The 13541-nt window shown below is 36.9% G+C and overlaps 2 protein-coding genes across 4 annotated transcripts; both read left to right on the top strand.

The window, feature by feature from the left end:
- The first annotated feature begins 2637 nt into the window (after positions 1–2637).
- Positions 2638–3582, top strand: LOC131768497 (adrenocorticotropic hormone receptor-like). The gene has a single exon (XM_059084223.2). The coding sequence runs from the start codon at positions 2638–2640 to the stop codon at positions 3580–3582; it is 945 nt and encodes a 314-aa protein (XP_058940206.2).
- A 2080-nt stretch (positions 3583–5662) lies between these two features.
- On the top strand, positions 5663–12548 carry LOC131768526 (stabilin-2-like). 3 transcript variants are annotated; one of them, XM_059084251.2, is made up of 6 exons: positions 5663–5707; positions 7347–7434; positions 8646–9080; positions 9298–9442; positions 11433–11616; positions 12033–12548. In XM_059084251.2, exons 3-6 carry the CDS (start codon positions 8712–8714, stop codon positions 12172–12174), a joined length of 840 nt encoding a protein of 279 aa, XP_058940234.2. In that variant the 5' UTR covers positions 5663–5707; positions 7347–7434; positions 8646–8711; the 3' UTR covers positions 12175–12548. The 3 variants fall into 3 exon arrangements, with proteins under 3 accessions (XP_058940234.2, XP_066017515.1, XP_066017516.1); XM_066161418.1 differs by lacking the exon at positions 5663–5707 and adding an exon at positions 6080–6137; XM_066161419.1 differs by lacking the exons at positions 5663–5707; positions 7347–7434 and adding an exon at positions 7951–8057.
- Positions 12549–13541: the final 993 nt, after the last annotated feature.

The following is a 13541-nucleotide window of genomic DNA, read 5'->3' as shown; positions in this document are numbered from 1 at the left end:
CCCTTGGCCTCTCGATTCCTCGACTCTCAAATCTTGCAGTCTAAATGCACGTAGTATTATCAACAAGAGAACTGAGCTGCAAGCTACGGTCGCCTATAACCAAAACATGGCTGAACCCAGATATAATGGATTAAGAAATCCTGTCATCTGACTATAATATCTACCGAAAAGATCGCTTAGATCGCCAGAAGCTATGGGCACCATGTTCATTCTCTTCGCGACAGTAATAATCCTAAACGTTGCTGGACTTTCATAAAATCTAAGAAGAAATCACGATCTGTTCCACCTGAATTATCTCTGGAGAACCAAAAGACTCAAAACAGCTGCGATAAGTACAGCAATTTAACAACTTCTTCTCATCGGTTTTTACAGAGAGTCCTTGTATTCCTGAGAAGTTACGTGACGATCTTCAAACCTTTACTGATCAAGTTATTCCAAGTCTACTTTGCTCTAAATCTGAGATCGAGAAATTACTCAATGGTTTAAACGTTACAAAAGCTCAAGGTCCGAATGAGATATAACCCGCGTATGCTTCGCGAGGTTGCACCAGACTGTTACAAAGTTAAATGTACGATTTAGAAAAGAAATCTGCCTATAAATGATGTCTCCATCAGACACATTATAATACAACGCAAGGGATTTGAATACCACCATGAAGTAACTGCGAGCAGCAGCATTTTCACAATTTTTGCTGGAAGAGGATTAAAAATGTTTAGTTCTGCCTTTCTAGAGATGTTCTTTGGAACAGAAAGCGAGTTCCTTCGAATGCAAAAATGACATTAGCTAATGTTGCGGTGTTGAAAATTATTTACGTGCATCTACGGACAAAAAGAGTCCAGGTCTGTCAGGGTGCAAAATATTTTTTTTGCCTTCCAACTGTAATATGGTGGTTTGCCGCAAATGTAATCGACAGAACCAAAACTCCACAGAATAGTATATCGCTCATACCAGCATAAATTGCGCTGGTAGGCACTTATCCTTCTTAGCTCTGGCCAGTTTAGTTTAGCTCCTTCAATCATTCCTCCTGATCGGACTATCATCAATTGCCGTTTGGAGCCGAAGATCGTAAGGCCTCGCGTGGCCCCGTCGTAGCGCATGTTACAATCCTTTATGTTCTCGTCTGACGCACTTCGCATCCTTACCGGCTAGACTCTCAACCTTAGCCTTAATTCATTCTCTCCGATTGTTTTGTTGATCCTGATTTTCCATTTAATCATAACCGTTACAATTTCCTCAAACGTGATTGGTGCATTAGCCTCTTTACTTTTCACTAATCATTCCGTAGAGCTGTTGTCAGACAGTTGACTGTTATTGGACTCCTGTAATCGGACAGTTGGAGTAGTCATTCATACAAAGTCCACTCAGCTTAATCCACCAATCACAGAGTTGATTAAAATAGCCATAGCAACAATCACCTATCCTAAAAAAAGTTGAAGAATTTCCAAAATTATTATTTTTTTTTTTTAATTTTTATTTTTATTTTTAATTTTTTTAACTTTAGACATTGTCTCTACCAGAGATCTTTGACCTAAATTTATTTGTTGTTTTCGGAAATTATAACAATTGCGATTAATTGGTAACAGGACGTTTCGTCGTCCAATTCTGTCTGTAATCATACTCGTGACAGACAAATTGGGCTCCCACTTCGCGGCCGTCCAATTTTGTCAATCACTCGTATGATTACAGACCGAGTTGGACTTTACTCGGTCCTAAAAACATTATAAACATGATGCTGTGTTAATGAAGGCGTGTTCCTCGGTTCTAGTGTTCTGAACTTTTGGAACAGACATAAGTAGTTACTTAGAAGAGTGAATACAATGAATAGAGGCTGGTTAAGGACTCGAAAACAATAAAGAGGAATCTCATTTGATCTCTGAATTCGATCCGGTTTTATCCAGGTTTTGTCGACGTCTGATTGAGATTTACAAATCAAATACAGCTTTCAGACAAAGTATTCATCTTTTCTTCAATTGATTTAGTTTTCGACCGATTATCTGTCAATCCAATTTGTTTGCCAGTTATGACAGCCCGGCTTTCTGTCATCATTTCAGCTTTACAATGTTTTTTAAAGTTCCCAGCGTTTTAATATCCGATCTGAGTGCTTTACGAATAGGAAACTATTCTTAGAAAGCAGCTCTTGAAGCATCCTCTTTGTTGCACCAACCGATTTAAAGTTTAATGCACTAGAATACGTAACCAATTAATTGACTGGATTACTTATGAAAGCTTTATTTCCGAAAAGAAAGGAGACAAAAATGAGAGAAAAGAAAGAAAAAAATTATACCTTTTCGTCCCAGCTAAGAAAGTAATATACAGCTAAAGCAAAAGTGAAAAGAAAAATTAAAGTATTCGATAATATAAACCCCTGGAACAAATTGTATATGAAATGCAATGAACTCAAAAAGCGTAGACTTTGACAGTTTACATAAATGAAGTACTTCCTTTGTTTCTTATCCAAGCTTTTTAAACCCTGAAAACTGAGGTGAAAAGAGCTGTCAACTTTCAATGGTTTTGGGAAATTAAAATTCAACACAGCTGTCCGGAACGTTTAACAGCGAATTACTTTTTTACGCTTGTTTACGTAATAATTTTTTTCAAAGCTCTTACTTAGCATCAATTGTCGACTGTGCTGCAAGAATGTCCTTCACGAGTGCAAACTATTCCCTGGCACAACAGCAAGAGCTTGAAGCTGTCCAAGGACATCAGATGATTCCCCTTCCGTCCGCAATCTTATTTACATGTCTAGCGCCTTTGACAGTTTTGGGCAACGGCCTATTGCTCCTAATATTTACCAAGAACACAGTTTCACTTCTTCGCACCCCGTCAAACTTTTTTATTTTCAGTATGGCTTTTGCGAACTTTCTTACTGGAGCCGTCCTTCAACCGCTGTTGGCGTACCGCTATTACTACCTCTATCTCAGCAAGGGGCCTCTGCTGATGACATTAAGGAAAGTAATGTCGGCCTTTTCCATCGTTACAATGAACGTGTCTATAATTAGCGTATGCGCCTTTTCTTGGGACAGCTTCCTGGCTTTGTCACAGCCCATAAAACACCGGAATTGGATGACTGTTCGACGTGCTAAAGTACTAATTTTCTGTACGTGGGTTTATCAGATAGGGTTTGCTTCAATGCTGTTCACAAGAATACCATTGCCTTTGGTCCTAAAAACTGATCTGTACGTGAACACGACTTTAGTGGCTTCACTCTTACTCCTATCCTACTTTTTCCTCTACAAGGCCTTCAAAAAACGTGAAAGAAGAAGGGCGTGTTCATTCGGTAATTCGAATTTGCAGCTTCGTCATTTCAGAGTGATTAGGAGGGGTACAAGTATGGAAAAACGTATGCGTAAAATTATCTTTTTGTTTACACTGGTGACCACCATCCCAATTATTCCTGTAACTGTGGTGTGGTATGTGACGGGGCATTGTGTTAGGTGTCAGCGGTATCAGCCTCTTGTACTGACAGAAAAAGTGCTTAATCAACTAGTTTTCGTCAAGTTCGTTCTCGATCCCTTTGTGTACGCATGGCGATTGGAAAGATACCGCAGAGCGTTGAAGAAAATGTTATGTTACGTTCAATGATTTGAGGTGTAATTATATCTTATGATAACTAAAGTTAGCATTAGCTTAATTATGAAAAATAGTTCTAAACCTTTTATTCGACAATTGCAAATTGACGGGAATGAGATTTCAGTTGTACCACTGGGCCTCTGACGGTGCAGTCTTATTTTTGAACTGACGTTGTTGCTAGTGGTTACGGGTATAGTTTTAAATGATAAAATAATGCATTAAATCTTAACACAATACGTACTAAACTTTTGTTAAATGGTTTAGAACCGAGAGACCCAACTTGTTCATGGAGATTTGTTTTCCTCGTTGCTCTGTTCATGTGCATAATTCTATACACCGGCTAGAGAAAAGCATCCCTTTAGAAAAGTTGAGACAATTATCACGACTCCATTAAAACATTTTGGTTTGTTATTTTCTTTTCCAAACATACTATTTGCTTGTCTAATTCTGTGATGGGTTACCTTTGCTCAGCTCCAATTACCTGCAGAGTGTACAATTTATTTTCTTTGCATGTTTACCCAAAATCTTGTTATCTGTCACAACATATCAGTACTAGGATCATTCTGTATTTTACAAACAATGACAATTTGCAATTAAGTTATGCACAACCGGCTTCTCTTTTATCTATAGCAGAGTGAATTTTAACTGTGAAGTTTGTATAGAGTACACTGGAGGTCCTCCTACTGAGAATAAAGTTGTTGGCAACTATTAGTTAATCATAAAATCCACGACACGTATTAACAATGGCGACTGGAAGTATAGTTAACTTGGCCACCCCGTTGTGGGAATGGATCGAAATTTTCCCTATATGTATAACTTAATTATCTTTATTTCAAAAACCGAAGGTGGTTGTCAATGAAATCGAAAAACTTTATTACCAATATTTTTCAAAATACCACGCGGCTATTCATTTCAAAGCCAGACAATATCATATTTTTATTTATTACTTGTTAATTATTCAAGGACGAAATCCCATTATTTCCGAGTTAACCGAATGTTATACTCGAGAGTGTATATACATCAGTTCTATTTACAGACCTGTATAGAGAGTAGATATTTTTTGAACTGTGGTTTTATGTAATGACCGATATCGCTGTTCCATTTTTACAAACTGCCTTCCCAAGGAAAAAGTTGGTGATTGCAAATCTCCCTTGTTACGTTTTCCTTCCTTTTTTTTTTTTTTGGCACGGCATCGATGTTGTTAATGCGGGATTAGGCTGAAACTTCATTTAAAGAGAGGGGCCCCAAAATTGAATATATTAGACTGTTTAGAAGTTTTTTGGCGGGTGCAAGGATCTCTTTATAGATTTGTAAAGATTTTTTTGAACTGCGATATGGAACGATTTTACGAAATGACCGATCTCGCTGTTTCATTTTGATCTGGTCAAGGAAAAAGTTGGTGATCGAAAATTTCCCGTGCAAAGTTTTACTTCCAATTTTTGTTTTGTTTGTTTGTTCGCTTATTGCTTGTTGCTCAGACGGCATTGATGTTGTTAGTGCGGGATTAGGCTGAAGTTTTTTCGGCAGGATCAATTTATTTTCACTCTTCAAGTCGAGGGATAATTTTACTCTCTGTCTATTGCTTAGCATGTTATCTTACTGTGCGTATTCATTAACTTTCTTTTTTTCCGGTGCACGCTCATAATTGACAGGTATTTCACCCACGACTTAGTAATTTCTTCTCCAAGTTAAACGGTTCATAGTCTTAAACATGGTTCTTCGAGGATTAATCAACCATGAAGTTTGTATAGAATTAACTAGAGGCCCTGCGACTGAGAATAGAGTTGTTGGCAACTGACGGTATATCATAAAAACCATGACACGAAATTAAAAATAGCTCACTGAAAGTATAATCACACTGGCTAAGCCGTTGAGGAAATAAATCGAAATTCTCCCCATACGTAGAACTTAATTATTTCTATTTCAAAAGCCGAAGGTGGTTGTCAATGAATTCGAAAAACTATTACCAATATTTTTCAAATACCACGCAGCTACTCATTACAAAGCTGGACAATATCATATTTTTATTGACTACTAGTTAATTATTCATGGACGGAATCCCATTATTTTAAGTTAACCAGATGTTATACTCGAGGCTGTAAGAATGCTGGTCTTCGCTCTTTCATGTCGCACTTAGGTGAGTATAAGTCGATTTTTAACTCCATTAAATTGCTTTAATCTCTCACATAAATGATTTTCGTAGTGAATAATGCTTGGATTTTCAAATGATTTTGGAATACGAGTCTGCCACACCGACGAATTGGGGCTGAGAACAATTTGAAACATTCTGAATTTAACTAAATTTAAATGCAGGCTAGCTATGTTGTGTCATTTTTTTATGTGATAGAAAACTGAAGAATTGAAGAAATCATTCTTGTTGCCAGAACACTATGGCCATATATCATATACCTCTGAGCCTATTTCATATATATTGGTTGTTTGATTTGAACAGGACTGAACGGTTGTGCATTAACCAGGGCACGAGTGATGATCGCGGCTTATAATACGATGCAGAAAGTTTACACTAACATTCAAGGATTATTTCATTTTGTCTTTGCATAATAAACGTAGGGAAAAAAATAATGTGTGTTCAATAAGAAAACCAATATTCATGGAAACTAAGGTTCCATGAAAATATATCAGTTTACAGAATTCTATTTAGTAATAGAGTGTAGTCATGTAGATTTTTTTGAACTGCGATATGGAACGATTTTACGAAATGACCGATCTCGCTGTTCCATTTTTACATAGATTATCTGGTCAAGGAAAAAGTTGGTGATCGAAAATTTCCCTTGCTAAGTTTACTTACATTCTTTTGTTGTTATTTTTTTTAATTCGCTTATTGCTGATTGTTCGGACGGCATTGATGTTGTTAGCGTGGGATTAGGCTGAAACCTTATTCGTGGGAAGGGACCTCGAAATTGAATATAGGCTGTTTCGAAGTTTTTTGGACGGGTGAATGGATCACTCTATTTTTACCCTTCAAGTCGAGGGATATTTTACTGTCTGTCTATTGCTTAGCGTGTTGTCTTACTATGCACATTCATTAAATTTCTCTTTTTCCCAGTGTAGGCCCATAATTGACCGATATTTCACCCACGACTTAGTTATTTCTTCTCCAAGTTAAACGGTTCATAGCCTTAAACATGGTTCTTCGTAGATTAATTAACCATGAAGTTTGTATAGAGTGAACTAGAGGCCCTACTACTGAGAATGAAGTTGTTGGCAACTAACAGTATATTATAAAAAACTATGACACGAAATTAATAATAGCTCTCTGGAAATATGATCACTCTTGCTACCCCGTTGAGGGAATGAATAGAAATTCTCCCCATACGTAGAATATGATTATCTCTATTTCAAAAGGCGCCGGTGGTTGTCAATAAAATGGAAAGACTCTATTACTTATATTTTCAAAACACCACGCAGCTACTCATTACAAAACCAGACGATATCATATTTTTATTCACTACTCATTAATCATTCATGCATGATATTTTCGTCTGGTTTTGTAGTGTTCAAATAAGAAAACCGATATTTATTCAAAAGTGACGTCCCAATCTATCAAGGTCTAGGTCTATCTACCTCGCTGTGGGAATGGATCGAAATTTTCCCCATACATATAAATTTAATTATCTCTATTTCAAAAGCCGGTGGTGGTTATCAATGAAATCGAAAGACTCTATTACCCATTTTTTTTTCAAAATGACACGAAGCTACTCCTTACTAAACCCAGACAATGTCATATTTTTATTCACTACTCGTTAATTATTCAGGGACGGAATCTCATTATTTCCAAGTTAACCAGATGTTATACTCGAGGCTGTAAGAATGCTGGTTTTCGCCCTCGTATGTCGCACTTAGGTGAGCATAAGTTGATTTTTAACTCCATTAAACTGCTTAAATATCTCACATAAATGATTTTTCGTAGTGACCAATGCTTGGATTTTCAAACGATTTTGGAATAAGTGTCTACCGCACCGACGGATTGGGGCTGAGAACAGTTTTATTCATTCTGAATTTAACTGAATTTAAATGCAGGCTAGCCATGTTGAGTCATTTTTTCATGTGACATGATATGACAGTCTTTTTGCCAGAACACTATGGCCGTATATCATACACCTATGAGCCTATTTCAGATTTATCGGTTGTTTGATTTGAACAGGACTGAATGGTTGTGCATTAACGAGGGCACGAGTGATGATCGCAGCCAGTTTTACGATGCAGACAGTGTACACTGACACTAATGGATTATTTCATTTTGTCTTTGCATTATAAACTTAGGATAGAAATAAATGTGTGTCAATAAGAAAGCCAATATTCTCTGAAAAATGAAGTCTTTAGAAAATATATCAGTTTACAGAATTCTATTTCGTTAGACAGTAGTCTTGTAGACTTTCTTTGAACTGTGATGAGAAACGGTTTTACGTAATGGCCGATCTCGCTGTTCCATTTTTACAAAGACTGTCCACCCAAGGAAAATGTTGGTGAGCGCAAATGTCCTTTCTTATGTTTTCCTTCTTTTCTTGTCTTTTATTATTATTATTTTTTCGTTGCTTATTGGTGATTGTTCACGCGCCATCCATGTTTTAATGGAATTACTGTGGGATTAGGCTGAAACCTCATTTGAGGAAAGGGGCCTTGAAATTGAATATGGACTATTTCTAGGTTTTTTGGCGGGTGCAAGGATCACTTTATTTTCTCTCTTCGAGTCGTGGGATAATTTTACTCTCTGACTATTGCTTAGCGTATTATCTGCGAACAGGACTGAACAGTTGTGCATTAACCAGGGCACGAGTGATGATTGCGGCTTATTATACCATGCAGATAGTTTACACTGACATTTAAGGATTAATCCATTTTTTCCTTTGCATAATAAACGAAGGGAGGATAAAAATGTGTCCAAATAGGAAAATGGACATTCATTGAAAAAATATATAATATACAACAAAATATACCAGTTTATAGAATTTTTTTAGAGACCGTTATAGAGAGTAGTCATGTGAATATTTTCTAAATTGTGATATCGAACGCTTTTACGAAATGACCGATATCTTTGTTCCATTTCTACATAGACTGTCTAGCCAAGGAAAAAGTTGGTGATCGCAAATGTCCCTTGTTACGTTTTCCTTCCCTTAAACATGGTTCTCCGTGGATATATCCTCGAATTCAGAGCCAAGATATCAGTTCTGGTTCTTTTCATTCTGTTAAATATGATATTTGCTACCGCAAACCCCAATGACAACCAAATCCACAAAGAAGTGGCATTTTACAGAATACGGAGCACATCACTAGTGGGCAACATTACCTTTATCAAGCCCGTGAAGCGTGAAATGGACTGTGCTCTCAAGTGTCTACGATACTATCCTCAAAGTTGCCTTTCATTCAACTTTGGAAGAGATTCGATCCATAAGACGTTTACCTGCGAACTCAGTAATTCTGAAAGGATCTTGGAGCCAAATAGGATGCAAAGCAGAACAGGGTTTGATTATCTTGGAGTGGAAAAGGGGGTAAGTAAATTCATATATTTTTTTTTTGATTAAGAGAATTTCGAAGATGGAACTATCCAGTTTGCCAAGGCTCATCTATAATATTTAAACTTCGCGCACAAACGTTCACTTGGTGCAGGGTCAGGTCAATTTTATCTTGACAGAACAAACGTCCTCCGAAACTCCAGGCGATAAACAATGAGCAGTCTTAACAGGCAAAACACATTTCTATTCAAAGTATCTGTCCAAGTTCTTCCCATGCTTGACATTCCCATGCAGAAATGGGGGATCGTGCGAGAATGGTCCGGAGCTGACGATGTTTTCGTGCAGCTGTCCCCTGGAGATTAAAGTGCTTCCTTATATTGACAACAAATGTAACGTTGGTAAGTACGATGTTAATAACAATAATAATGATGATAATAATAATAATAATAATAATAATAATAATAATAGTGATAATAATAATAATACTACTACTACTAATAATAATAGTAATGATAACAATAATGATAATAAAGATAACAACAATTATATTAACTAACCACTCCCCTATTGGGGCGTTACAGGGCCAATACAATCAAATTAAAACAAACATTGGGACAAAACAGTAGTATTTACAAATCCCATGTGGCCGGAGACAGACCAGTTGGCTACGTGCAATGCACAGCTAAGGAATTGAACTCGGGAGAGCAGAAAACATCCAGAGCAGGGTGGAGCTTGAACCCGGGACCACCAGATTACAAGCCCAATGAACTATCCACACCGCCACTCAACTCACTGCAACTGATATAAATGGGTCTGCAATGCCTACCTTTGTCTGGTGAAAAATTAAATGAATATTTTATTAAATGGCTACGTGCTTACAGCTGTGCTGCGCTTTAGTCTATTCGGAAAAAATATAATGGATAGATATAAATGAAAATAGCAATATTGATATCGGCGCTATATAATAGTTTCGAAGCAAATTCATGCACGGGAGGTTTTCTCAACTACTAGCATTCGGAAGCAAAACTAAAACAAATTATGACTTCCGAATAACAAAATTTTGCAAATATTTAAGCAATAGCAAATACAATTTTAATATGAAATCCGTTTTTGGAAATTTTGGAACAAATTAAACGCTCGGCTTTTAACACGAAGATTTCCGACTTATCAAGGCAGATCTTGCAAAAAATATCGACGTGGCTACGCCACGTCAATGGCTTCGCATTCTTCTGATATTAATATCACGTGATGATCGCTTTCTTCATGTAGCCTGTCACATACGGTAACCTTCACAGAACCCGTAACAGCGTTGCGTCATTTCTTGTCCTATATGTAGCACTTACGCAATCTCTTACCGCTCATTCTAGTTGCTTCGCACTTGACACAAATAATTCTGTTTATTCTATTTAATATTTTCTACCTCATGGAGAAAATTATCTAGCCCGAACAAAGCAAAGCAACAAAGCTACCTCCAGACTTCTAGTCTGAACCATCAGACAAATTTTAGGTAATATTTCTCTGCCCACTGATGAGTCCCTCCGTTGACATTACAAAGGTAACTTGCAACGATTTATCAAGTATTTGACGCTTTATTCTTTGCCCTTTTATCTCAAAACAGTCTCGCCAAGAGGTTTCTATCAAAGGATGAGTAATTCATCTGTATTTGACTAGCCTACTCAAGGTTTTTGGAATTGCCTTGCTATTTGTTCAGTTTTTATCCCTAAATTTGTTATGGCTTCAAGACTATGATTACTTTTAATCTGATTTTATAACCGTTTTTACGCTGAAGCACCATGACAATTACAATGAACATATCTGCAAATTCAATTTAGTGAAAAGCATAGCGTGCTGTGTCATTATACTCGTGCCCGTCCTTTCACCTTTGTCTACGTTTTCCTTAAGAGGGTCACATATTACAATAACACCAGCGCAACTTCTACACTGGAAAATGCAACACAGCGGCGAGGTGGCCATGTATGATAAGACGTTGACTAGACGTTGTATGTTGTTGCATTATTTTCTTTTTTCCAAACCTTACTTATTTATTTACTTATTATTTTAGTTTGTTGTTGTTGTTGTTGTTGTTTTTTTTTTATTTGTTGACAATTTGTTTGCTTTGCTCGGTTTAGTTATTTGTCTCTTTTCCAGATACCAATAGTATGACGATTTACTATGAACCTGAGGCTAAAGGCGTCTTCCATGCAGCGGTGCTAAATTATTACGAAGCCCAAAGGCTTTGTGAAATAAACAGAGCCACTCTCGCTACATACGACCAGCTGCTTATTTATTACTTATTATTTTAGTTTGTTGTTGTTGTTGTTTTTTTTTATTTGTTGACAATTTGTTTGCTTTGCTCGGCTTTTGTTTAGTTATTTGTCTCTTTTCCAGATACCAATAATATGACGATTTACTATGAACCTGAGGCTAAAGGCGTCTTCCATGCAGCGGTGACAGGCAAAAAATATCAGCTAAATTACTACGAAGCCCAAAGGCTTTGTGAAATAAACAGAGCCACTCTCGCTACATACGACCAGCTGCTTGCAGCATGGGAAGTCGGTCTTGAATTGTGCCTGTAAGTTCTGTCTGAAAGCTTTGGCTTTTTCGTTTTATAAGTACGTTTTCATGTTAGTCATCAATACTATAAGCACTTTCACCTAACCCCAACTGCTGCCTATGATAAATAAAATGGAATATCTGACATATTATAGTTATTTGTAGGGAAGTTGCAGAAATATTTTAGGTAGGAAAATTGTCAATAATTGAATAGGAAACGAAAATAAACAAACCGGCGGAATTTTACTGGCTTAATTTCCTATTTTCCGCTTGTATTCTGTCTGAAATAAAATGATTTTTCTCTCTACTAAATGCCTAACCTCCGCAATGTGTAAGTAATCATCATCTTAGTGTCGGTTGAAGTGATGAAGATGCACCTTTACTCAGAATGATTAACTGACAAACCTAGTCCCTTAATCGTTCATTATGTTGCAGATACGGATGGCTTAATGATGGAACCCAACGCTATCCAATGCGACAAGTACATAATAATTGTGGAAAGAAGTTTGGCATCGTAGGAAGCAATACAACTCAAAAAAAAAGTAAAAAGAGCAATGCTTGGTGCTGGAAAGGTTGACAATTGGTAGTTGACAAACTCTGGACAGTCTTCAGCGTTACATGATTCAAGAAAACTAGTTCAAGAAATATTAATTAACTGTTATGTTTGCCTGTGAATTTTAACGTTTGCGAGGAGAACTCAACCTTGTGTTGTCTTCCTACTTTGTGTTTTTTTGCTATTTATCCCTGACGTGTCTCCATTCCCTTTGTATTCTAGAGGTCTTTCCGGACAGCTTAAATTGTTGTCTTTCAAAATGATGACTTACAATAGCTTATTCAGTAAATAAAAAATTGGAACGAGGGCAAGATCTGCATATTGTTTTTCGCGCGTTTCAATCGGCGAGCTCCAAGTCGATTAGCAAAGCACAATGTCTTAGTGATCAGCCCCCTGGAAAGTCAAAACTCTAAAGAGATGAACAGAAAGTGTTTTGAGAATAGAGTCTTGCAAATGGTTATTTTAATGGTGGTGGTATATAATAAAAAGTATTTTATATACCATAAGAAATGGTGATATTTTGTCCCGAAGCGTTGCTGATAATGTATCCTTTCTGCGCAAATATTCATTCTTAACTCAAAAAAACGTAAATGAAAATAATAAAGAATAACCGAGCGGAAGTTTTAGGAACGATTCATTTCGAAGCCACATTGTTTTAGTTATTCATTCCTTTTTTTTCCTGTGAAGCAAAGTCGCACAGTTAAATTTTGATCATACTTTGGCTGATTTCCCTAGTACTAGAAATTTATATGGATCGTTGCAATAAAGGAGAAAAAAAACCGAAGAGTTGTATGACAGTGGTTTGCCGAGGGAACATGTTATTGAAATGTACCTATGGTATCCAGTTACCTCGCCACCAAGCAGACTCGCCACTAGCGAACTCGCCACCAAGGAACGATCTCGCCACCAACGTACTCGCCACCAAGCGAAGTCTTCTCGCCACCAACCACCAATAAAGAGATTAGTCGAGGAGAGTAAGGTGTTCGGCTGATAAGTTTGTTCCAGTAGTATGCATTCGGAATATGGCTAATCGATAGACAAACTATGTTACCTTGTTACTAGTGAATCAGGATTACTAGTGAATCAGGATTGTTATGTACTTTTTAATTAGTGAGAAAGTTGAGAACAAATAATAATACCTGCCAGTAGTTGTATCGCGCTGTACGTTTTCCCGCAAACTTTGATTGGTATTATATCTTTAATACACTTCAGATTATTTGAGTGAAAGAGTGGTAGGTATCCGTCAAAACAAAACTCAAAACAAGAAAAACACTGAAAAAGAAGGATTAGAATAATCATGAAAAAAATTCAACATATGAGCTGCTCTTCTAGATTTAATATTCAATAAAGTTTGTTGTTATTTTGCCGCGGGGAAACTGGGTAATATAATT

Source organism: Pocillopora verrucosa, chromosome 14 (assembly GCF_036669915.1).
Source record: "Pocillopora verrucosa isolate sample1 chromosome 14, ASM3666991v2, whole genome shotgun sequence".
In the NCBI taxonomy this organism is placed as follows: Eukaryota; Metazoa; Cnidaria; class Anthozoa; order Scleractinia; family Pocilloporidae; genus Pocillopora; species Pocillopora verrucosa.
The sequence above is the reverse complement of the archived record's forward strand: the minus strand, read 5'-3'. Positions and strand labels throughout refer to the sequence as shown.